This window comes from Pristis pectinata, chromosome 20, assembly GCF_009764475.1.
Source record: "Pristis pectinata isolate sPriPec2 chromosome 20, sPriPec2.1.pri, whole genome shotgun sequence".
NCBI classification, from domain to species: domain Eukaryota; kingdom Metazoa; phylum Chordata; class Chondrichthyes; order Rhinopristiformes; family Pristidae; genus Pristis; species Pristis pectinata.
Window position 1 is genome coordinate 23,584,754 of NC_067424.1, and position 27,914 is coordinate 23,612,667.

Consider the following 27,914-nt stretch of genomic DNA (forward strand, 5'->3'; position numbering starts at 1 on the left):
AATTTATTGGTGAGAGGGAGGGACATCAGGTATCCACTCTGTTGATTTCAGCTGCCACCTTTCTCCAGCCTCTTTAACAGAGGATGCAATCTATTTCTACTGCTGCTAACAAAGCTCTTCATAAATTTAAAACCTCTGCCAAATCACTGATTCATCCCTCATATTCTAATGACAACAGCTCCAAATTTAAGAGATTTTGGACAACAAAGAGGCAATCCAAATGAAGGGTCTTGGCCCGAAACGTCGACTGTTCATTTCCCTCTATAGATGCTGCCTGACCTGCTGTGTTCCTCCAGCACTTTGTGTGTGTTGATACAAATGGCTGGGCCTTTGATCACTCAGTAACATACCTCTCTGCAGTCAAAATCTCACAAAGGGTTGTGTCTTTAAAATCACAGTTATTAGTCCCGTATATTGATGATAATTGTACTACAGAATTCCTTGGTTAGTGTAAACTTTGAATTTAATGGTCTGATTTGTTTATAGATATTTCTCAGGATGTTACACAAATTCCAAATAACATATGTCAGCTCTTGTATTCTTTGATAATTGGCTGCAAATTAAATCTCAATAAACTTTCACTGACAGTGTTGATCTTATAAATCTGTCACTGTAAATCAAAGTGCATATCAATACAATTGTCAGATGTCATTAGGATAGAAATTACTTTGACCCTGAATTTGCTGCCAACAACGATGAGTTTGGCGGTGCTCGGCTTTATTTATGTGCACTTCGTCCAGAATGTGGCAGAAAGAAGTTTCCCTGCATGGGATACCCCAAGTTGCTCAACACTTTGCGGTACTTTAAAGTTATCTTTACAAATGCAGCAACTCATTTTTCATTGCTCCTTGAATTTCATGCATTTGCTCATTAACTGCTAAATAAGCTGACCGCAGAATGTTCAAACTGTTACACCACAGTATCTGCTTACGTCCTTACATTCTGCAACCTCTTCAGCTAGAAAGGAAATGTACTGAGTCACAACTCCTAGAGGGAAAAGACAGCTCCTTTTAAAACTGTATACTTCTGTCCCTCTTTTAATCCAATATTTCCTCTCTCTTTATGTCACTTAGTATGATAGATTTTGTCCACATTATCCTTTTTCTGACTCTCTCAGTTCATGTTTATTCACAGAATGCAAATATTGCTGGTGAGACTAACTATCATTGTAAGCTCCTATTTGCTCTTGAGGAGATGGCAATGAGCCATTTATTTCAGCCTAACTATTTAAACACGGAAGAAGACCTTCAACCGAATGGGTCCATCAGTCCCATTCCCCCTTTCCTTATTTCTCTGCAAACTCCACACTAACAGCGCCCAAGATCAAGGTCAAACCCAAGTTCCTGCAGCTGTGAGGCAGCAGCATTAACTGCTGCACCACTGTTGCAATTCATGTGGCAGTCTACTCCTTGAGTACTCAAGATAGGGAGTTCCAGTATTTAGCACAAATGATAATGAGTCAACAGACCAGTTCAAAAGTCCCACTCCTTCTTGAGGTAGAAAATATCAACGCTCCTTCATTGTCATTGGTTCTAACTTATGTAGCATACTATGTAATAACACTGTACACACACATACTTCAGTGATCCAAGAACATCACCAACATCTCCTCAAGTGTGGACAGGGATAAATGTTTGCTTCGTCAGCATTGCCATCTCCCATGACTGCCTCGTGTCACTTTAATGTCTTTATTTAATCCACTCTCTCCTTGAGCAGGCTTCCCAGTATAGCACAGTTCGGGCCCTTCAGCCCATAATGTTGTGCCAACCTATATAAACACCTACTCCCTGATCAATCTAACCCTTCCCTCCTACACAGCCCATAACCCTCCATTTTACTTACTTCAATGTGACAACCTAAGTGTCTTTTAAACTTCCCTATTGTATCAGTCTCTACCGCCACCCCCAGCAGTGTGTTCCAGACACTCACTACTCTCTGTGTAAAAAACCTACCTCTGACATCACCCTTAAACATTCCTCCTCTGACCTTAAACTGATGTCCTCTGGTAATGGCCATTGCCACCCTGGGGAAAAGGTGCTGGATGTCTACTCTGACTATGCCCCTCATAATCTTATACACCTCTATCAAGTCGCCTCTCATCCTGCGTTGCTCGAAAGAGAAAAGCCATAGCTCACTCAACCTTTCCTCATAAGACATGTTCTCTAATCCAGGCAGCATCCAAGTGTGGTTGAACCAGAGTTCTATAGAGCTGCAACATTACCTTGCGGCTCTTGAACTCAATCACCCGACTAATGAAGGCCAGCACACCATATGCCTTCTTAAACACCCTATCAACTTGTGCAGCAACTTTGAGGGATCTATGTACTTGGACCCCAAGATCCCTCCGTTCCTTCAGACTGCTCAGAATCCTGCCATTAACCTTGTACTCCACCTTCAAGCTTGTTCTTCCAGAGTGTATTGCTTCACACTTTTCTGGATTGAACTCCATCTGCCACTTCTCTGCTCAAATCTGCATCCTGTCTGTATCCTGTTGTAACCTACGACAAACTTCTACACTATCCACAACCCCTCCAAACTTTGTGTCATCTGCAAACTTACTAACCCATCCCACCATTTTCTCATACAAGTCATTCATAAAAATCACAAAGAGCAGGGGTCACAGAACAGATCCCTGCGGAACACCACTAGTCACTAACATCCAGGCAGAATACTCTCCATCTGCTACCACCTTCTGCCTTCTATGTGCAAGCCAATTTTGAATCCACGCAGCCAGGTCTCCATGGATCCCCTGCCTAATGACTTTCTGGATGAGCCTACCATGGGGAACCTTGTCAAATGCCTTACTAAAATCCACACACATCACATCCACCCATCTACCTTCATCTATTTGTTTTGTTACCTCCTTGAAAAACTCAATTAGCCTCATGAGGCATGACCTGCCCCTTGCAAAGCCATGCTGACTATCCCTAATAAGACTACATTTCTCCAAATGTCCATAAATCCTGTCCATAAGTATCCTCTCCAATAGCTTGCCCACCACTGATGTAAGACTCACTGGTCTGTAATTCCCAGGATTATCCCTATTACCTTTCTTGAACAAGGGAACAACATTTGCCATCCTCCAATCCTCTGGTACCACTCCTGTGGCCAGGGAGGACGCACATATCATCGTCAATGCCCCAGCAATCTCTTCCCTCGTCTCCTTTAGTAACTTAGGGTATATCCCATCCGGCTCCGGGGACTTTTCTATCCTAATGTTTTTCAGAAGCTCCAACACTACCTCTTTAGTAACCTAAACATGCTCGAACACATTAGCCTGTTCTACACTGAACTTGCATTCATCAAAGTTCCTCTCCCTAGTGAACACTGAAGCAAAGTATTCGTTAAGGACCTCCCCTACCTCCTCCACCTCCAGGTAGCTGTTTCCCCCTCTATCCTTGACTGGTCCAACCCTCACTCTAGTCATCCTCCTGTTCTTTACATATGTGTAGAACATCTTGGGGTTTTCCTTAATTCTACTCTCCAAGGCCTTCTCATGTCCCCTTCTAGTTCTCCTAAGTCTCTTCTTAAGGTCCTTCCTGGCTACCTTACAATTTTCAAGAGCCCTGCCTGATTTTTGCCAGGGGTCTGTCACTTAACCAGGTTCATTGCCTGGTAATGGATCCAGTATGGTCTCCCCTCTAGTCGGCCTGTCCACATACTGTGTCAGGAATCCTTCCTGGACACACCTAACAAATTCTGCCCTATCTAAACCTTTTACACTAAGGAGGTGTCAATCAATAGAGAAGTTGCAGCCTCCAATGACAGCAATCCTGTTATTTTTTGCACCTTTCCAAAATCTGCCTACTTCTCTGCCCCTGGGTGTCCCAGTGGCTACTGGGGAGGGGGGGGGGGTTGCCTATAGAATACTCCCAATAGAGGGATTGCTCCCTTCCTGTTTCTGACTTCCACCCACACTGACTCAGTAGATGGTCCCTCCATGACGTTCTCCCTATCTGCAGCTGTGATACTGTCCCTGATTAGCAATGCCACTCTCCCACCTTTTTTACTTCCCTCCTTATCCCTTTTGAAATATCTGAACCCCGGAACATCAAGCAGCCAAGTCTCTGTAATGGCCACAACATCATAATTCCACGTACTGATCATCGTCAAGAAAACAGTCTTCTAACTGGTTGGCGAGGCTATTGACATTTAAATAAATAATCATTCTGATTAAAAACTGTAAAGTATTTCAAACCTGATTTTTTTAAGTCATTGGCCATTGTTTATTCCAGCACAGCCGCTGACATGGTTATCCACTGAGAGTTCAGCTCCCAGTAGTTTGACTCCCAGAGACCATCACTCGGCACAGGCAGATCACTGGACTCATAGAGCAGTTTTCACAGCCACTGATACCTTTACCCCATGTTCAGCAGCTGCCAGAGATTCAATAACACTTAGGTCGAACTAAAGAATAAAAAGATTACCAAATAATTTTTTTCTCTTTTAAAATATTTAAAAAGACAATTACATGCTAAATATCAGGTTAAAACATGGAATCCTATGAAGTATTTTTATAAAAGAACTTTCCTTTCTTCTCCATGAAGACCCTGTCATAACAGCACCGGCTCATCTTCAGCGTCTGCTTTGGCTATTACCAGCTCTGAACCCCAGGATCACTTGCCCCAGTATAAGCTTCTTTGTAACCTGACTAGATGATAATGCAATGGGCACCTCAAGGCACTGGAACAATATTACTTGTGCTGTCTCCACAAAAATCCTCCAAATTCACTGGCAGGATCTGGGAACCGATGTTAGTGTCCTCACCCCCCCCCCCCCCCCCCCCCCACCCCCGGACAACATCTCCAGCATTGACGACCTAATTACAAACGTTCATGTTGGCAGGCCACATTGTCTTCATGCCCAACCATGGACTCACTCAACAGGCACTTTATTCTGAGCTCTGTCACAGGAAGGTCTTACCAGATGGACAGAGGAAAATATCAAGGAAAAACCTACTCGACGAAATGCAACATATGCACTAATTCCTAGGAATCTTTGATTATTCAACATCCAGGGTAATATTGAGAACCTTAGGTTTTTGCACTGGGAACACACAGTAGTTCTGTGTATGTGGTGGGAATAGTGCACCACCTCATAATCTAGCCACCCACCCATTCTATTGAGCACTTCCTATCCCACCTGTGGAAGAATCTGTGGTTCCCACCTTGGTCTCATCGGTCACCCCATAACCTATATAAACAGAATGGAAGCAAGTCATCCTCAATCCCAAAGGAATGCTGAAGAAGAAGAAGAATTGTTCATATTGAATTTGCTCTGGATTGGTATTGGAACAGATCTGGTTTTAAAGGATAAATTTTCAGCATAGTAGGTGGGATATTGTTTACATCTGTGGTCTTAGCTTTATCCATTTCACTCAGCCATTTCTTAGCATCACATAGAGTGAAATGATTTGGCTGAAGACTGGCTTCTGTGCTGAGTGGGACCTCAGGAGGCCAAAAGAATCATCTATTTGCCATGGCAGTTTATGGTTGCAAATACTCAATGACTATCTTTTGTTGTCAAGTGTTGCCATCCTTCAGGGTGAAAATGTTCATGGAGCTACCTCAGCCCATCAGTTTTATTATTATCCAATTAAGATAAGATAAGATACCTTTATTAGTCACATGTACGTCAAAACACACAGTGAAAAAATAAACAAATGTAGCTAGTTTTGAACCAATAAATTATCAATGGATCACTTTGCTCTGTATGTAGCATGCTGCGTCCACTGTGTAGCATGCATCTAGTTCCGTAATGTAGTTTCATTGGTTTGTTACCTCATTCTCATGTACTTTTGATATTGACTCCCTTGTCAGATTTGGTCGCCAAACTAGATAGTTGTGAGAATGCGAGGGATACACAAGGCCATGACTTAAGTAGATCCCAAATATTTCCCCAATCTTTAAATCCTGTGGCTAAGGAGATAAACTGTTGGTTTTAAGATCCCAGATGCACCACTTTCATCTCCTCAAGAATGTCAGCTCACACTTCCACCATGATACAGAGTCGAAACTCTTTGAACTGAAGAGTTCAGGAACTAAGTCCAAATTATTGGGCAACCTGTGAGTGCAGGAACTAAGTCCAAATTATTGGGCAACCTGTGAAGTGCCCTTTTCCAGGAAAATCAAGGCTTTTAGCTTTCCAACACTAAATTACATTATACTACTGCTGCTTAAGCAAGCAGACATATCTAAGTTGTGCAATAGTTCAGCATATTTCTGGGTGAAGGGTCTCAACCCAAAAAGTCCCTCCACAGATGCTGCCTAGCCCGCTGAGTTCCTCCAGCATTTTGTTAGTTACACCAGGTTCCAGAATCTGCAGTGTCTTGGGGCTCCAGTTCAGCACATATGGTATAGAGTGCATTACTGAGTCAAAACCTGAAGCCAGACTGCTTCTGAGAGGTAGTTCACTACCTTATGCTTCTATGTGCCTCCCTCTATAAAAATAAGAATCATGATGTTGAATGTACTATTAACAATAGGGAACATGGTCAAACATGAAAGGAAATAAGTCAGTTCCAAGCATTTGCTACAAATATTTTCCATATTTCTAACCTGAAGCATTTGTGAAATACTTGGTCAATATTAGAGTTTCCATTCTACTAACCACAGTTGTGAAAAATGATACTGAATCAAAGCTGAAGGTATTTAATTCTCCCCCAGCTGTGGCTGCCAAGACCCATTGTCAAGCCCCAGGGTTTCATTTAAAATATGCATCTCTAAACCAATCATACATTATATAAAGAAGAGAATGAAATACAATGATTGTGGCTGAATATTAATGAGGTAGATTACGTGCCTCAATTCACATGAACACAAGCTGTTCATGATCCAGCTTTACTTGGCTCTCTTAAAATAAAAAAAGCTGCAGGTGATAGAAATATGAAATGAAAACAGAACTTTCTATCTTACTTGGATAACTTCCTTATTTTCAATATTTGCAGAAATGTACAAAAGAAAATTGTGCTTGTTAATCTATGTTCTTACAGAAATGAAATAATAAGACAAGATACCTTTATTAGTCACATGTGCATCAAACACACAGTGAAATACATCTTTTGCATAGAGTGTTCTGGGGGCAGCCTGCAAGTGTCGCCACGCCTCCAGTTCCAACATAGCATACTCACAACTTCCTAACCAGTACGTCTTTGGAATGTGGGAGGAAGCCGGAGCACCCAGAGGAAACCCATGCAGATACAAGGAGAATGTACAAACACCTTACAGACGGTGGCCGGAATTGAACCAGGTCGCTGGCGCTGTAATAGTGTTACATTAACTGCTACACTAACGTGCCTGCCATCTACACTACCGTGCCTGTCCTCTATACTACTGTACTGTGATTTTGACACATATGAGCAAACAATTCAGTCTAAAAATTACTTTCATTTATCTACTTCATGGTTCTTGTAAACATTACAGTTGCATTGAAAAAATGACATTTCCTGTATGTATATCAGTTTAAAAGGTTTTTTACATGTGTATTGTTTACAGGTGTATTGGAACAAGAATGATGGTAAGAAAGTGAATACTTTGAAACTGACCAACAATGATGCTCTTGATTTTGGAGAGAATAAAAAGAAGCTTTATATTATTACTGGCATGACTGCATTTGCTGGAAGAATATGCAATAACTTGATATTATAATGGAATTACTATATCTCATGTTATTGCTTTTTATATTTGAATTGCGTCAGCTGACTAAAATAAACTTGTGATAAGTCAGTCAGACACAAAGGTACAGGATATAGAAAATGTTTCAAAAACATGTTGATGTAGGCCAGAACCAACAGAAGCTCTGTTTAGAATCCAAAGGTTTTTTGGATCATCTTTCTTTTTTTTCCATTGATTTAATGGGAAATACCAAGCTGACTTAGTGTACAGTTGTTTTTCTTCGTATTATATGTTTTTTTCCACTGAATGATGCTTATTATTTAGGAATTTAAGGATCTTGTAACTACTAGGATGTGCTTAATACATGCAACATGATGAATCCAAACATTGACCACAATAATTTATTACACTCAAGAATTTCAGCCTAATTCAAATAATGGATTAGTCATAAGGATCAGTTTACTATAGGGCATTGGTTTATGGTTCAGGAGAATGTTTAGAATGAAAAGGGAATTAAATTGTGGGATAGAATTAGGAGCAAAACTAAGGAAATATACAAATAAAAGATACAAGCTAACCCTAACCCCAAATATACATAACTCAGAATGAGTGAAGATCCGACAATACTTTGTTCGAAGTAAGTAAGTCCAACCAAAAAATTTAGACATGATCTGATTATTCACTGCAAATTAACTGTTTCATAGGGTTGTTGAAAAAGGGAAGACTTTTTATGATGTCCAGGTTAAAGTAAAATATGATGGATATTGTCAGGAATAATACATTTTCTAATGAAAATAGTTCTAGAATTGTTAAAAGTAGAGTTAATTTTATGAGAAAAAATTATACATGAGGTAACATGAGCATAGTTAAGGACAGCCAGGAAAATATTAACTATGATATTATCCAATCCCATGGGGAAAATATGGAAAGCAGGCAATTATTTTAACAATAATTTCAACATGCAAATTATAATACCATTATAATTGATTGCTCATCTTATGTGCAATTATGCAAATGATTTAACCTTGACAGTGACCTTTTAAAGCTATTATGTGCCATTACACAAAGTTTTTATTAAAGTTCACCATGTCTGTTTAACTTTTCAATTAAAATGGGAATCTCAGATTCAAAATATGTGCCCTTAACACGGTAATGGATCCTTTGCCTAGTTGAGAGTTGCTAACTGATTTGATCCCAGCTGTCAAATCATGATTGATAAATTAATCTTACAAGTGGAATACCCATCATTACTGTAACCTCCTGTGTACATGTTCAATGTAAAATATTCTCACACCCAAATGATGTTGTTCTAGACAAGGCCAATTTTTGGAATTGACTAAATTGAATCAAAATTTTCAAACAGAGCTTGTGATTGAAAGAAAGCCCCACCAATGCAGATCTGTAATATTTTGTGCAAAATTTGGAAAGTGGCAGGCCATCTGGTCATAAATCCTACAGGAACACTTTGATAGATAGTGAAGTAATTTCTCTGGGATGAACTGGCTGCCAAAGCTGTGAACTAATTTGAATGTTGGTGGCTGCCATTCACAAACACCCAAAAGCATTCAAAAACTAATAAAAAAATAAGCACAATATTTGTATTTTTTTAAATGTTTGAACAATTAAAAATGAAAGCACTTGATAATAATTTAAATGAATTTAACTTAACAAAATTAAATTTTCAAAAATATTAATTATACAAAGCTTACCTCTCTCCCTTTCAACTATTGCTCTCCATTGAAATGAGTGGAATCACTGAAGCAATGAAAGGTCTAATGTGGCACAGGTTCACAGGCAAATTTGTAAGTATAACCACTAGGAAACTTTAGGGAATTAATGCTCTACTGCTGGACTCTGTTGCCATAATCAGCAAGTCCCGAATCACTGATGGTTACTAGGAAAAATGCAACCGGTTACATGTGGAACTTACAGCATTTCTCAAGAAAATCCAGGCCAATATTTACAAAATCTTTCTCAAGAGAATGAAAAGCCTGCAAATCAATACAATTAATGGAAACTCTCAGTGGGGAACAATTCAATTTTGTGAGTGGTACTAGTTTTCAGTGCAATGTTTCTTCAACTAGGACAATAGATCACAGTATCTCAGTTTGTATTGAACTTGAGCTTGAAATTCCTCAAGCATTTGCACTGAGTTCACTGATGTTGTAAATTGCAATGAGAAGACCAGCAACAGCTGGCAGAAACTACAGGTCTTTCCATGCAGACCCCTTCTGGTGTGTTCCTTGTGGATGGGAGGTATTTGACAGGAGCGCAGAGGCTTGTTGTATCAAATACTGTAAATGAACAGGGAGTAATAAACATAGAGAGGCAGTGGAGTTAAATGTCTCAGAATTATGTAATAACTTGGACAAAATAAGTAAGCAGCCAAAATAATGGCATAAGAAATTTATTGTAGTAAAATTTATAAGTGTACAAGAAAACAAACTAAGTGTGTACTTCACGAATGGTGTTAGAACTTGTATGGAGCTTTTTAATAAATTTGGCAATAAACTTGTCTAACTAATACCAATAACAAACAACAAAGCCATCTATGAGAGTAAAACAATAGAATGTTCAATCATTGGCGGCATTAATTATTCACTGTGTGCTTTAGTCAGTTTGCATCTAGAATTTGGTATTCAGCTTTTGTATTAAATGAGAGAATGAATAACATTTGTGTTTGCTCTGCCAAAGATGGGTGATCCACCCACACCCCAATTTATCATCCAAACGGGTGAATTATTCCTTAAAATACTCAACTCATTTCTTAAATGAAGTTGCGGATCTGTTATAGAAACCAAAGCTATTTTATTCATGGACTAACATATGTACTATTAGGATGGCTTGGTTTAATAGAGACGGTGGGCCGAAGGGACTGTTCCTGTGCTGTACTGTTCTATGTTCTAAAAATATTACATTTGCTATCATATCATGAGAAAACGTTTAGAATATAAATTTTAAATCAGAATTTGATGTTGAAAAAAGAGCAGCACATAGATTAACAAGCTCATACACTTTTAAATTTGAATTTAGCTGAAAGATCCTGAATACATGATTCAACAAAGTAATGTTTTGAGGGTTTTCATTTCAGTTGAAGCATCTAAAACATTACAGACAAATTGTAAAGAGAGTTTCAGGTGACTAATTTTGATTTAAGTTGTTTATTTCCTTTTCCTCCTTAGTATGAATGTTAACGTGTTTGCTTTAAAATCCAATCCATACTGCTTACTTGCTTTGAAAAATCATTTTGTTGTAGTGATGCAAGCAGAAATATAAACCAAATAGACTTGTCAGTGTGCTTAGGTTAGTGCTGAGCTAATATGAAACCTTTAATTTTTTTATTATTTAAGAAAAATATCAATTCAGTGATTTTAAAAATTGATGGAAAAATATATCTTTGCTGACAAAATAGAGAGTGTGAGAACGAGTTAGCTTATCTGAGTGACAAATCACTTGGCAACTGTTAAAATATATTCTATAGTTTAAATTTAATCTAGAACTGTTTCTTTAAAAAATTCCCTGTTAGAGGGAAAACCACATTGTGTTGGGGATGGTACCAAAACAAATCTGTAACTGTGTCTTTTTTCAATGTAGAGTTATAGATTTGGTCTGGGGAAGTAAATGACATATCTGAGAGGGGATTTTTGCTTAATTTAGGCACATCAGCAGTAATGCCTATTTAAATATCACGTTCACAAAGACAATTGGAAATTGCAATCAGTTTGTTTTAATCTAAAATATGCGAGGAGGACACAACACATTATGCCTAATAATCTGATCATAATTTCATAGCCCAATGCTTTTTTTTATGTGTTCATGTACAATCTTTGGTATCTTGGTTTCAACAGTTGTAATTTAAGATGTTGTTTGTTTCACCATTTATTTAATTTCAAAGCGCAGGAACCAATGAGTATTCCCACAGTTACGTATATACTAGTTGTAATTATGCCTTCACTTTAATTTTTTGTTACAGTAAAGGTGATTTTGCTGAACACCTACACAGTGTGACTCAAACAGTTATGAAAAATTAAGTTTGTATTGTTATAAATCATACACACCTCATTGCTCTTATGCTAGTTAACCGTTTCTTCTATAACAACAACCAAGCTAAATATTTGGTTCAAGAAGTTGCTGCAACAGCTTTCTGGTGCATCATGTCTATACGTTGATGTAAAAATATGACTAGATCAATGAACCGCTGGATTTAAAAAATGTATATATTTTGCAAGAAAATGCAGCTCAATTCTCTTATTCAATTTTAATGAATATAGCAATATATTTGTAACAATTTAGGAATGCATCAGATGACATTGGTTTGTAATGCACTGCTTGAATACATAATGTAAAAAGGTTCATTGGTTAATTTTGAAAGGAAAAAAAAGAATGACTCCGATAAAAGAGCAAAAGACTGGAACCAAGTCAATTGGTTTTATTCCAGAGACTAGAGCATAAAAATCTAAGTTGACATTGCTTTGTAGCATTGAGGAAGACAGCAAAATCTAAAATATTTGTGTTTGCCAAAAAGTTTTAATTATTTAAAAGTGATTTTAAGTGTTTAAGTGATTCTTCAAAAAACATGTTAAATAATTAAAAGATATTAATTGCTTATAGCATTTTAATTGATTTTAAATGCATCTGAATGTCAGGAACTTTCAAATGCATTCCGAAAATTTGATAGGAATGCTGGGCCCATGGTTTTGCTGTCTATGAAAGGAAAAATAAAGGGCAACACAAAATAAAACATACAATGTATACAAATATACAAACCAAAGCACTGCATATTGCACAGAAAAGGCCAAGACCTCTCTTGTGCATTTCCTCAGTATCTGTATTCCACATGCCCTTGCCTGTCCTAGCTTATCTATGTGCGTGAATGCTGACTTCTAGGAGAACTCTTTGACAAAGTGCTGAGCCAAAAAACCTCAGGTCTGGATTGCACCACCTCAGCAAAAGTGATAGCAGTCTGTAATGGCTGGCTCAGGGGGAATGAATGCAGAATACTGTCATTCTTAAAAAGAACAGCATATTTGTGCTCCTTAGAGTCAGTGACACCCTCCACATCAACCTCCACCCAGAGACACAACGGGAATGCCAGTAATCTATTGGAGGAGGGATTGCCAGACTGCTGTGACAGCCTGGAACATCTGTTGACAATGGAGTCTTCACCCAAGATGTGTGGCATTCTGTGCTTCTGTGCAAGACCCAAATATTGTGCTGCTTTAGAAGTTGAGTCATTGAGTAATGCTTTGTTTCACAAGCATGTTAGTGGATATTGCCAATACTTCTATGCTGGAGCAATTACTGAGGTCAGTGATGCACTTGCTCAGCAAATGCTAAGCAATTCAGTTGTATGATTTCTTTTCCATCTTTTTGTAATTGAAAAGTGTTCCTTTTTTCCTGAGAATGAACACTGCCAGGTTGTTCTACATCATCCCTGAGATTCACCCCCTCTAGAGACTTAGAATTATTATGGCACAGAAACAGCCACTTGGATCATGGATCCCTTGCCAACTCTTTGTGGAATAATCCAATTGGTTCCATTCCCTGATATTTTTCCCGTAGTCCTGCAAATTATTTATTTTCAAGTGTCTGTGCCATTCCATTTGGAAAGCAATGCCTGATTCTGTTCCTTCCACCCTTACACTCACTGAGTTTCAAATCATATTCACTCTGCATTAAAAAAATCTTCCATTCCTCTGTATCATTTGATGAGATATAGGACTTAAAGATGCATGTACTCAACAATACTTGTAAGGTTATTGAATGTGTAGCATTATTTCTAGGTCTATGGAGCTTGACAACTCATTCACCTTCCAATCAGCTGGCTTTGCAGAGTTTGTCTGAAGGGTCTACTCATCTTTCAGAACGGTTCATTGCCTCTTTCTCTCTTTTCCCTCCAGTGCCACTTCAGAAAACAATTGCATCTTATCTCTCCTGTGTGGTGCCATTCTTCACAGGTTCTTGGGTCACCTGTCTATCATAGGATACCTCCAAACCTGTTGCAGTCAAAGTGAACTTCTATTTGAGGTGCAAACTGATTTTAGATATTACAGGGTAGTGTAAATGGTGACACAAGAGGCTGCAGATGTTGTAATCTGGAGCAAAAAGCAAACTTTTGGTGGAACTCAGTGGGTCAGACAGCATCTGTAGAGGCAAAGGATAGTCAACATTTTAGACCGAGACCCTACATCACAGTGGAGCAATAAAATAGAGACACAAGAAACTGCAATTGCTATGTGCTTGCTGTCCTGATCAACTCGGTTTGTTCTGGCTGCACATTTTAATCATGCAAATCTCTGCCTGCATTGGAAGGAATGAAGGCAGGTTAGTTGCAGATTCACAAACTTTATCCTACATTGAGCCTAACCATCTGCCCAACCACTATTTGAACTGGAACAGTCTGTTCACACATCTCCGTCCAGTTCGAATCCTAGCTATGCCTTTGACCCCATTTCATTTCCAGCATAAAACCACCTTCATACACCTCTTGTATTATTCTGTGTCTTTGCTTTTGACTTTGTGTATTCATTGATGCATATATTTTTCTTTTTTCAGGTCACTTAAGATTATATATTCCCAAGCTTCCTTTGTTCGTATCCCATCTTTCACTCCCCATGAACCAAAGATCACTGATATCTCTGCTGCCTGCATTCTGTTTGCATCTCCACCCTTCACTCACTACTGAGCAGTGTGGCTCCATCTTTCCAGCTCCTAAACTAAACTTCCCTGCCCCCCTCACTCTATCAGAAAAAGAAGAAGCAGCTTTTAGTTTATTCATCTAATATGTTCTACTATCTATTAGTGTCAACTCTTGTCTGATCTAGAACTTATTTGCATCCAATTCTCCAATCTACTCACCAATTACTCCATCTCCTTTTCCAACCAAGGCTTCAGAACAAATAGTAAAATGAAAAAAAATTGGCTAATACAGTCACCATGCTTTTAGATTAATGAACAATGTATTATTACTGAATTTAAACTAAAAATGTATTAAATTTAATTCATTTTTGACTGCATAGTCAGACAAAATTAGCAATTTGAAACACAATGTTTATATTCAAAAGGAAATTTATGCTTTTCCAGTCCATCTGTGATGCTTGCTTTCTTCCAGTGAAATCTTATCACTGCAATGTGGGCACAGATTTTCACATAGAACATAAAACAGTACAGCACAGGAACAGGCCCTTTGTGCCTAACTAATTATGCTAGTAATTAAAAACCTACTAAACTAGTCACTTCTGCCTACACAAGTCCATATCCCTCCATTTTCTGCATATTCATGTGCCTATCTAAGAGCCTCTTAAACACCTCTATCATATTTGCCTCCACTACCACCCCGGCAGCACCTTCCAGGCACCCACTACTCTCTGTAAATAAAACTTTTCTTGCATATCTCCTTTGAACTTATCCACGCTCACCTTCAATTCCCGCTGCTGTCTGTAAGGAGTTTGTACGTTCTCCCCATGTCTGCATGGGTTTCCTCTGAGTGCTCCGGTTTCCTCCCACATTCCAAAGACGTATGGGTTAGGAAGTTGTGGGCATGCTATGTTGGTGCAGGAAATGTGGCGACATTTGCGGGCTGCCCCCAGAACACTCTACGCAAAAGATGCATTTCACTGTGTGTTTCGATGTGCATGTGACTAATAAAGATATCTTATCTTATCTTATTACATGGATGTCAACTAATGAGAACTTCAAAAGAATTGTTATTACAAGACTGAAGCTGAAAGGAATCTAAAAATATTTAGCATTTAATGGCATTTGCCTTGTTAAATTTATGAAAAGTAATAAGTATTTATTCCTGCAGAATTGATTTGTAATGTTCCAGCATACATTGGCTGCAGTTTAAAGTGAATCAGAAGCAATTGTGCACAAACAATTCTGACTACACTCTGCTTGTTTCCAAATATAACTTTCCTATTTGCAATTCCTGTCCTTTAACTTGATAAATATTAACATGTAAATGGCTTAATTATAATGGAACTGTATCACAGGAAATCTGCAGCAGGGCAATGTTGTGGCATTGGAATAACAATGTGGCTGCTATTATTTTTTGCATTATTTTTGCATGTTTAAAAGCAACGTTGAACATTTGAAAACAAAATGAGAGGGGGGGAGAGGTCAGCTAACACGTCAAATCTATCCCAACTTCAGAAAGTCATTACCATCATTTTCCCAGGGGCATGTAATCTCCTGAAAGAGACAGAGAAAGAAGAATATTCAAGGTTAGAGGAAAACATATCTGGAAAAATTCTCTCTGTTACCCCTTGGACACATTGACCCAATATATATTCATGGTGAATTCACTATCCTTTAATACAATACCAACTTTGGTATTGGTATTGATGTTGGTTTATTATTGTCAGTTGTACCGAGGTACAGTGAAAAACTTGTTTTGCATACCGTTCATACAGATCAATTCATTACACAGTGCATTAAGTAGTACAGAGTAAAACAATAACAGAATACAGAGTAAAGAGTCACAGCTACATAGGAAGTGCAGTACAGGTAGACAATAGGGTGCAACGTCATAACAAGGTAGATTGTGAGGTCAAGACTCCATCTTATCATATAAGGGAACCAGTCATTGGTCTTGTAACAGTGGATAGAAGCTGGTGGTATGTGCCCTCAGGCTGCTGTATCTTCTGCCAGATGGGAGAGGGGAGAAGAGAAAATGTCCCAGGTGGGCTGGGTCTTTGATTATGCTGGCTGCTTTACTGAGGTAGCGAGAAGTATAGACAGATTCCATGGAGGGGAGGCTGGTTTCTGTGATGTGCTGAGCTGAGTCCATAACTCTCTGCAGTTTCTTGCGGTCACAGGCAGAGCAGTTGCCATACCAAGCTGTGATGCATCCAGATAGGATGCTTTCTATGGTGCATCAGGAAAGGTGATGAGTGTCAAAGGGGACATGCCAAATTTCTTTAGCCTCCTGAGGAAGTAGAGGCACTGGTGAGCTTTCTTGGTTGTGGCATCGACGTGGTTGGACCAGGAACAGGCTATTGGTGATGTTCACTCCTAGGAACATGAAGCTCTCAACCCTCTCGACCTAAACAACATTGATGTAGACAGGAGTATGTGCACTACCCCTCTTCCTGATGTCAATGACCAGCTCTTTTGTTTTGGTGACATTGAGGGAAAGGTTGTTGTCATGACGCCATGTCACTATCTCCTTCCTGTCCTCTGACTCATTGTTATTTGAGATACGGCCCACTATGGTGGTATCATCTGCAAACTTGTAGATGGAGTTAGAGCAGAATCTGGCCATGAAGTCATGAGTACGTAGGGAGTAGAGGCGAGGGCTGAGGATGCAGCCTTGAGGGGCACCAGTATTGAGAATAATTGTGCTGGAGGTGTTGCTGCCTATCCTCACTGATTGTGGTCTGTTGGTCAGAAAGTCAAGGATCCAGTTACAAAAGGAGATGTTGAGTCCCAGGTCTCAGAGTTTGGTGATGAGTTTGCTTGGAATTATAGTATTGAAAGTGGAGCTGTAGTCAATAAACAATAGTCTAACGTAAGTGTCTTTACTGTCCAGATGCTCCAGGTATGAGTGTAGGGCCAGGTAGTTGGTGTCCACAATAGACCTATTCCAGCAGTAGATTAATTGCAGTGGGTCGAGGTTTTCTAGGAGGCTGGAGTTAATGTGTGCCATGATCAACCTCTCAAAGCATTTCATGATGGTGGATGTCAGAGCCACCAAGCAGTAATCATTAAGGCATGTTACCTTGATTTCTTAGGTACCGGGATGATAGTGGTCTTCTTAAAGCAGGTGGGAACCTCAGATTGAAGCAGGAAGAGGTTAAATATGTCTGCAAATACCCCTGCCAGCTAATCTGTGCAGGATCTAAGGACATAGTCAGGGACACCATCTGGGCCAGATGCTTTCTGCGGGTTCACTCTCCAGAAGACTGATCATACGTCCTCAATGGTGACGACAGGTTCAGGTACATTGGAGGCTGTTGGGTGGGTGGTGACAAACCAATTCCTTTCACTTCAAAATTAGCATAGAATGTGTTTAGCTCATTGGGAAGGGATACACTGTTGTTGACGATTCTGCCCTACTTTGTTTTGTAGCCCGTTATAGCATGTTAGCCCTGCCACAACCAACAGCTGGTCTGGGACTTGATTTTGGATTGGTATTGTCTCTTGGTGTCTCTGATAGCTTTACAGAGGTCATATCTCAATTTCTTATAAAGATCAGGGTCACTTGATTTGAATGCTGCAGTCCTCAAGCTCAATAGGAAGTGGATCTCCTGGTTCATCGATGGTTTCCAGTTTGGGAACACACGGATTGTCCTCTTTGGTGCACAGTCCTCAATACACTTGCTGATAAAGACCATGATGGCGCTGACATATTCATCTAGGCTGGCAGCTGAATCTTTGAACATGGACCAGTTCACTGACTCAAAGCAGTCACGTAGAAGCTCATCTATTTCCTCAGACCAGCACTGTACAACTTTGTACTACTGTACGACAAGCTTGCCATTGTATTTGATCCCAAGGCAAGATTTGAACAACATGTCCAGGCCAAGTCCCACATTACCCTGATCTGACCATTGCCTTGGATCATTTGTTGCTGAAATCCTCACCCATTCCTTTCATTGCTATAGATCTGACTATTTGAATGCACTTTTAGTGTCTTCCCATCTTCCAACTTTCTATTAAATTCCCCTCTTCAGAAACTTTATTGCTCCTGTCCTAACTTGCACCAAATTTATCGTCCCACTGTGTCCACTGGCAGGCTAACAATCCAGCTTCTTCATTATTTTACATACCCTTGTTACATGTCCTCCAAGTTTAAGCTGCTATAAATAGGTCCAGTATTTTAGAGTAGCTGAATTAATTTAAATTCTCTAAACTGGGCTATAAGCTGAATGTACCTGAAAATACTCAACAGGTGAAACAGTTATTGTGGAGGGAGAAGCAAGTTTACTTCAGGGAGATTAACAATGAAGGACATGGTCCTGAAATGTTAACTCAGTTTCACTTTCCACAGAAGCAGGCTGATCTGCTGAGATATTCCAGAAATTCCTGTTTTTATTTCAGAATAACTGTAGAACCTGAATATGTTGGGAATCCTCAAATTTATGCAAAGGAATTTTGCTTGTGTATTCTTTAATATGAACATCTTTCTTACAGCTCTCTTGTAATGTCCATCAACTCCTTAGATTCGCTACTTACAAAGATAAGTAAGGCCCCAGAGGTCACACTATCGACGAAACATCCTCTTTTAAAGACATTAAACTAACAACTCATGGCAGAATTTGGTGTAACAAAGTATCAGTAGTCATACAACAAGGTGCACTCAGTTTTTGAAGATAAAGTTACACTTATAGACCCTATATGTCAGATTGCTTCTGAACCTCCAAAGGCCAGTATATCATTCATAAACAAAATTGGTGATGTTCTCCATTTGCAGCTTAACCAATGATCTGAAAGAATAGTTCCCTTTATGCTTTAGTTTCAGCATTGTAGAAGGTCTGGATAACCAGTTTAATTTTGAAATTATCAGATGCCTAAAGCTGTCTTATGTTCGCACAGGAGTCATCAACATACCCAACATGGTTATATTGACAGGTGCACTTTCTTCAAACATTCCAATGAACAAAATAATGGTCCAAATTGTGTTGGATGTGGTTCTGAAGTAAACACCTGTCATTAAGCCGCTCAGTGGTAATTAAGTCCTGTATTTATAGAGATTCTCCATGTGGAATCCAGCAGCAGAACCTGAACATGCTCAGAATCCCCAAAGTTATGCAAGGGAATCTGCCCATGTATTCCTGTGTTAGTCAGAATTGGCATAGAATTGGAATCCTAATTCATTGTATGTATGGGGTTTCATGGCATGGATATTAGGAGGATGAAAAAAGGGATTGTTATTTATTGTTTTTTATTTTGTTTACAATTATTTAATTGTGCCTTCATGTTTTAATTAATTTTTTTTCATCTACTTAATTATTTTTGTTTTATTTATTTAGTTTCATTCAGTTAATTACATTTGATTGTCAGAAATCTTAAAGTAAAATTGTAACAATACCTCCCAAGTTTAACTGGAGGTGAGGATTTGCCTCACAGATTTGTCAAAAGCTGTTGAGGTGTTTTGTGTAACAGTGACTAAAGCGTTTTCTCCGAGCTATACCTCACATTCAACCCTCCTTATCAGATCTGGGTCAGCGCAGATGGGAGCCATGAACAGCAAGCTGATTCCAGCTTAATTCTGACTAATTCAGTGTTATCATTTTTCTTAGGCTCTATTGAATTAATGAAATATGGAAGGATAAGTGCTCCTTGGTAGCTTGCCAGCTACAATTGCTGCTCCCACACAAATGATCGCAGGTTCTCTTTAGGAACTGTTGATAGTTGAATCTGCCAAATTCAATTGTGATGGGATTTGTCAGTTTGCAACCAAGCTGTTTAGTGGATTATAATGAAACATTGGATCATTTAGGGAACCAAAATCTTCTTGACTTACTTTTCTACAGCATTGACTGTCATCATAGATGTGCAAAGTTGAATGTAGTCACATGAAAATGGAGATTATACAGGGAAATAACATTATATTACCAAAGGTTGTAGCTAAAGATAGGCTTCCATTCATATAGCCTCTTAGAATGTGCTGAAGAACTTCCAAATAAGTAAGCATGTTTTGAATTGTAGTAGCTTTTGTAACTTAGTTGTATGACTCAACGATTTACTGCAATGAAGTGAAAGCCAAAATATACAAATGAAACCTGTTTATTGAAAAGTACATTTCTTTCTTTTTCTTTCAGATGTATATTCAAACCACCACTTTGACTATTTCCATAAATCTGAGTGCTTCTGTGTCGCTTGGCATGCTGTATATGCCCAAAGTATATGTAATCCTATTCCACCCAGAGCAGAATGTGCAGAGGCGCAAGCGCAGTCTAAAAGCCGTAGTGACAGCGGCCACAATGTCCAACAAGTTTACCCAGAAAGGAAGTCTCCGTCCTAATGGAGAGGCCAAAACTGAACTATGTGAAAGTCTGGAAACCCAAGGTAAAACATCTTCCTGCAATTAAAATGATATTGACCTTAAAATTCTCTGATGAAAATATTACCATGTAATTATTTAGTACATTGTGACGAAAGTTATCTATTTGCCATTTCAGTGAAAGAAATATCCTTTAATTTACTATGATTAATGATTGTTTATGACAATTTCTCTATTGGAAGAATTTTGAGAAATTGGTATTTTTAAAATCATGGTTTTTAAAGAAAGATATTTGAAGACAAGATACAGAGACAACTTGTAATTAACATGCTGATCTATTCAGCTTTGATAGTGTTGTCCTGCAGATAGTATATAATAAGCAATGCAACAATTTGTTTTATCATTTAAAAAATACCTCACACATCATGTTGTATTTCTATTTCATCTGTTCTAGCTGCAAATAAGGGGAGATTAGAGGGACTCAGAGATAGTGTCACAAGTCACAGGTTTTGCACAGAATTTTGCTGTGTCAAGTTTTGGCTATGTTTAGAAAAAGTTATAAAGAGTTTTAACCTTATGTAGTTAATTCAGGCACTTTTCAGTTGACAGCCAGAAAAAAGAATACACAACAAATGACCTACACTCTTATTACATAAAGATGCCTCACTAAATAATCAAAGACCCCACCCACCTCGGACATTCTCTCTTCTCCCCTCTCCCATCAGGCAGAAGATACAAAAGCCTGAAAGCACGTGCCACCAGGCTCAAGGACAGCTTCTATCCCACTGTTATAAGACTGTTGAACGGTTCCCTCTTACGATAAGATGGACTCTTGACCTCACAATCTACCTCGTTATGACCTTGCACCTTATTGTCCACCGACACTGCACTTTCTCTGTAGCTGTGACATTCTGCATTCTGTATTGTTTTACCTTGTACTACCTCAATGCACTATGTAATGAATTGATCTGTATGAATGGTATGTAAGACAAGTTTTTCACTGTACGTCAGTATAAATGACAATAATAAACCAATTCCAATTCTAATCCCAAATAAAATCATCTCACACAGTCCAGTCTACCCTCTTCTGTAGTCTATCATTGTCAAAAACAACTGTCATGTTCTATCAGCAACAAAACCACTTCACATCCATAAAGTGATTTTAACATAGCATAATGTCCCTTTTGAAGAAGTCTTTTGCAGTCTCAATAAATGGGCCATTGGGATGATGCCATATTTCCTTCTGCACCAAAGGTTTCTTCACTCTTACCACTGTTCCTACTCTCTTCACTGCCATTTTGTGTGATGATGGTCAGCCAGCTGAGAACTGTCCAATCAGTCCTTGTTCCTTTCCAACATGCCGCCTCAGTGGCAGGAAATCCAAGAAATAAAGCAATACAATGTTGGAGGATGCCATGTGTCTGTGAATCCATGGGACAGTTGTGCAGTTAAATTTCTACATCCCCAAGTTGTGGTGGATTTTCCTTGAATATCTTTATTGAGTTAGGATAACTATGATCCACTCCATATTCAAACAACTTGGCCTTCAGTTAAGACACAGAGAAAGGAACATGGTGAAATTCCCATACATTGTTCCCTTCTCCTAGTCAATACATTTAGAGGTACCATCAAATCAATCTTGGTGGTTTGCTGCAGAGAATGTTTTAAGTGGTACACTGAGCAGTATAGTGCTTTGTGGTGGAGATTGAAAATATATAAAATGATAGAGTTAGTGTCAATGTGGGATTTTTTATTCTGAATGGTGCTGGGTTTCTTGAATGTTATTGCAGCTATCCTCATCCAGGCCACTGGTATGTATTCTATTATGCTCTTCAGCCTTTTGAGTGGCAGAAAGGCATTGGGGAGTCTGAAGGTGAATCACTCAGTCCAGAATACAACATTTCTGTCATATTTGTGTAGCCACAGTATGGATGTGCCCGATCCAACTGAATTTTGGTCACTGGTAACCTTCTCGATGTTGATGATGAGGTTTCAACAATCCTAAATCCATTGAACATCAAGGGTAGTGATTAATCTCTTTCTCGTGAATTTGGTCATTCCTTGGCATTTGTGTGTCTTGAATGTTATTTGTCTGTCATCATTCTAGCTCTGGAATTTTCATGACCTTGCTGCATGCAAAAAAACAGACAGCTTCATTATCTGAGTTATGACTGGAACGGTTGGGCCTAGGACACTGCCCTGAAGAACTCTCTCAGTGATGTTCTGGGACAGAAGAGACTCCAAGTACCATCTGCCTCATTGTATAATAGTGAAATCTGGCTTAGCCAGTGTGTGCAATTGGACTTTGTTAGTCCAGAGCTGTATTTTTCAACTTCTTTGAAGATCTTGTGGCTGACTGTTTTCTTTAATTAATTGAGAAGTACAGTAATGAACACCAGCACAGCTGTGTACTGTTTGGATGGCTTCTACTGAGAGAAAGATTTTTGGTTCATGAGATACAAAAATGACTGGAAGAAGCATGAAAACAGCCAACAGTTTTGATGATGAGATGTGCCTCATAAAAATAAATGATGAATGCTAAAGAAAGAATGTACTAGGGGGTAGAAATTCATTTTCTGCCACTTGTTCCAAGCATATGGTAGAGAAGTGATCATGAGGTGCACTCAGGAATGATGTATAACACCAATCTGTTCCCTTGATATACAATAATAAGCTGAATGCAAGTGACCATGGAACCACATTGCTATGGTTCTATCTCTTTCATGTTGAACCTGGTCTGATTGTTTATCTCTCAGGTGCATTTTACTAACAAATGCAATACAGATAGATTGCCAAACTAATTGTTAGATTTTAATCCCAATACCAATAGCCATTTCAGTATTTCAATTTTGTGCAAACTGCACAGCTCAAAAATTTCTGAAGATATCTGATTTATGGAATTAAATATAATTTCAGTCTTAATGTTAGCACAGTATGTGAATAGATTTATGTGATCTTGGACTGTGATGATAGTTCTTATCCAATGAGGCTTAGTGAAGTAGTGTTCATTAATTGAGGATAGGTTAATCAATTCAAAACATTGAAATTTACATTGATTCGAAATCAGAGAATTACATCCCCATTGTAGTGCTTTTTAAATTATTTTGCAGTTTCTGTTAATTACAACCATTTTCAGCAGAAAAAAAAGATTAACAGCAAAAGTTCTTTCATCTTAATATTCTATTTCTGTTGTAGAAGTCAAATCTGATCTTCATTTCAAAGGCAATAAATTAGTATTAAGACATATGTTTTTATTTAAAGCAGTATCACAAGATATTCCAGAAAACTGTGATTAATTCCAAAGGGAGACATCTTGACTCAACACTGTTGATGTAATTTCTGTTACCGGAGCTAAGGCAAATCTGCATCTCCATTGTTTCTCAGATGTTATATTGAAACGCATTTACACAAAGGCAAATGGGCTGCTTCAATGCTGCAGCAGTGATGAATTTCCCTTCAAAGATAAGAGAAGATGTCGACACAGGATACATATAATTTAGAGCATGTATCATGACAATGAGTATCGGAAAACTGTAAGTTCCCAATAAGAGTACACAATGCGGAAATGAAGAACTGGTTTTATTTAAAACCTGATCAATTCTGAAACAGTGAAAGTGGGTTACCTGAGTTTGTAGAATTTGATATTTAGTCTGAAAGGGAGTGGGATCGAGAATTAATGTAGCACTCGATCTCACTCCCACTGACCTAATTGTCGGCAGCTGCCTGCACTGAACAGCATCTTATCTTCTTACTGGGTACATTGCACCCTTCCAGACCCAATAGCATCTCAATATCAGTGTATTTTTACTGTAATAATCTGTTCATTTTCACCCTGATATCTGGAAACATCTTTACCAATGCTACAAAGAATTGATGTCATAGCTTATATCAGGTTATCTTGAAAAATCCACCAGTAAATGGCTTAAGCAGATCAGTTGATGTGTTGTTAACATCAACCATATTCTTTTATATGAACACAAAATGTATATAATTTTCCTCACTGAACCATACTGTAACTAATCATTGCTTTTTTGCAAAAAAAAGCAGCCCACTTTAGTTAGAAAGATACAACTCTTGACATTGATGTGTTTCAGCGTGGAAGATAATATTTTCAGAGCAGAGTAAAAGCAGCCATATTGTTTTTTTTAATCAGGCCACATGATAGTTTATTGAGGGTTGTCAAAAATGTGCAATGACTGAAGCTTTTCTCTCCAAGTATGTGTTTTCCTCATTATATCCCAGGCCAGTCAGAGGTTTATCTATTATTTTATTGTTGAGCTCTGATCCTGATATTTAAAAGTTCTCTGTCATTTATCAGCTAAAGGTTAATTGGGTAACTGTAATTTAGCATTCCTATAAGTGGGTCGTGGGAGAATCAGTGTGGAATTGCTGGGTATAGGAGAGGGAATAGATTACAGGGAAATAAATGGGCAAATGGAAATAGTACAAAAGCCAGCATAGTTTCAATGGGTTGAATGGCCTTCTTCTCTATGGTAGGAAAATATCAGATCCAGTAAAATTGATTAAATACATTTTATGACATAATTAAATATAAAGCTTGAACATTATTATGTACCAAAATAACTTCCTCAGTATATTTAGGTGGACTTTCCGCACATTGTGATTAAAATGCAACGAATGTGCACTTTTGTGTATTGTGATGTAGATCAAAGCTCCCAAACTATGTAATTTACATAATAATGCAAATTTGCTCAGAGACACAAACAGCAGACAAATATTCATTAAAATGCAGATTACATTACATGTGAAACTCTGTTTATAAAAATATAAATTTACTACAAATGCTGGGAACATGTTGAAATCTCAGTCAATGATTTCAACCACAACATTTAAACCATTTTTGATGTGCATATATCCATTGCCCTATCAATTTGAGAGATAAAAAGTGATCTATAGGTTTTTAAGTATGTTATTATTGGATATTGGGTTCAACAAGATATGGCAGAAAGTGCTAAATAAGTAATTTAGCTCACACAAATTGGTTGTGAATTGCAGATAAAATGCAGATGAACTTGACAGTTTTTATTTTTTGTAGATTATCTGATCCTGATTCCCCTTCATGGTCATCTGAATGTTTCTACAAGGTCGATTTATCACATATGTGTCTGGGACTGCATGTAACTCCTCTCAGATAGTCCACTGATGGTGCTAGAATTTTAATTACTAATTCAGTAAATTAAGTAACTATATTGGATCATGTAATGAAGTATGCTTGCCAGCCATGTGCATTTCAAATTAAATGTCAAATTGAACAAAAGAGAACATTGGAATTGGAGAAAGATGTATCAAAAGGCACATTTGTACTGCAGACTGTGCTACTGCTCACAGCTCCAGCAAACCAGGTTCAAATCAGACCTCTGGTGCTTTCCATGTGGAGTTTGTTCGTTCTCCCTGTCACTGCGTCTGATTTTTCCAGGTGCAACGGTTTTCTCCCATAACAAAAGATGTGTTAGTTGTTCAGTTAGTTGGCCACTGTAAACTATTCCTAGTGTAGGTACGTGACGGAAAAGACGAGGGACAGGGATATTAATGGGAATGTGAGAGAGAATAGAATACGGGGCAGTAAGTGGGGAAATGAGATTGCACTAAGAGCTGACATAGGCTTGATGTGTTGAGTGGCCACCTTCTCTGCTGTAAGGAAATATAGAGGAAGGAGGTAATGGCAGTTTTTAAGTTCAACAGATTCAGATGTTAAGCCACTACAGCCTTGTAACTCAAATCTCTAGCATTCACTGTTTTCTTTCTATCTTCCGGTAATTTCACATTGTATTCATCCTCTCCTATTAACATTGCCTCCCAAACCTACATTATGCTATTTCACTAATTTTTTCCCACCTCGTTCGGCCAGTTCTGTCACCACTTCTGCTGTTTAGTCACAGATTTCTCCTTTTGTTCTCTGCATGACTCCTTCCCTTCTAAAGCACCTTAGACTTAGAACACAGCTAACTTACATCTCTTTCTTACACAGTTCTAACAATATAATAGACCCTAACATTTGACTGTTTCTCTTTCCATGGATGCTGCCTGACCTGTTAACTTTTTCCAGCATTTTCTATTTTTATTTCAAATTTCCAGTAGCTGCAGTTTATTTATTCTCATTTAAAACTTATTTTCCTTATTCTGACATGTACTTGTGCATATGGCAATGAACTCAACTTGACTTGACTTGACATGACTTGACTCAAAAGGTCATTAACCTGAAACATTTACTCCATTTCCCTCTCCATGGATGCTGACTGACCTGTTGGGTATTTCCAGCAGTTTGTTTTACACTTTAGATTTTCAACATATTTTGCTTATACCAGGCATAGTGCAGACCAAAGCAGGAGTTAAAGAGATAGTGGATGAAAATTGACTTGGTCTGAGATAGTAAACAAGCAGAATCATATTGGTCTCCTAATGTATGCTCCATTTGCTTCCATTAGTTCCAAATCAAACATCAAATGTGTCATAATGAGCAATCAGTGCAATTCCTCCTGTTTTACATTGTTAACCACTTTCCATTTTACACCTCAATTTTAACAACACAAATCAGAAATAAAGAATTATAGCATAAACATCTACTTATGCTTATGAATTTACATTTACCTATCAGATAATTTTGCTGTTCTATCTGAGTTGCAGTGATATGGGATGTGCATAATGGAAGTGCTGACTGCAAAATGATAATTTTCCTAACTTCATAAGTCTTCAGAAATAATTTTTGAGTTTCACCTCCAACATGAAGGGCAGTTGGGAATATTTTATTTAATTGAGAATGAAGGGCAGAGTATGTTGCCCTGATAGCTCCATTCCTTGCTGTAAAGGATCACAAAGTCATTTGGCAGAATACCTCATTGTCCAGACTCACAAGTAAACATCAAGACCTCTGTTACAATGAGGACCAGAAAACCCAGTGATCTATGAGTTGTTCCCAAGGACACATACTGAGAACAACATCAGCTGCTGCTGGAAGATCATCAACTTGGTGACATGCATACCTTGGTCTGCCTGAAACATGTTGACCTTCCAGTGTAAGGAGACTTCCGCAAGTGAATGCTGCTGATTGGCATATTCCAAGATGCAAGAATACGTGCTAAAGGATACACTGAAGCCTGGTGCAAAAGCTTTGTGGAGAAGAACACCAATCTAGGGTCCTGCTGCTATTGGACACAAAGAGGCTGGGCTCTGTGTCACAGTCTATCAAATGCTTCATGAGGGCATTGTTTAAGGAGAAACCATGAGTGGTGTTAACACATTGTGACAGAATGTCTGGAAATGATGGTACAACGAACATAGAGAAAGACAAGTCCCAATTGTTTCTACTGTATATATTACAAATGAAGAATATT

At 38.4% G+C, this 27,914-nt stretch overlaps 1 protein-coding gene across 8 annotated transcripts in view; it reads left to right on the forward strand.

Annotated features, from left to right (window-relative positions):
- Window positions 1-27,914, forward strand: part of LOC127580822 (metabotropic glutamate receptor 4-like) — a 903,581-nt gene that overhangs the window by 865,433 nt on the left and 10,234 nt on the right. For 7 of the 8 annotated variants that reach the window (XM_052034744.1, XM_052034738.1, XM_052034740.1 and 4 more), the window contains one exon: window positions 20,381-20,627. The exons of the other annotated variant lie outside the window; for it this stretch is intronic. In XM_052034744.1, the coding sequence (XP_051890704.1) occupies window positions 20,381-20,627 (247 nt within the window). The remainder of the gene's footprint in view (window positions 1-20,380; window positions 20,628-27,914) is intronic. 8 annotated transcript variants of the gene reach the window in all.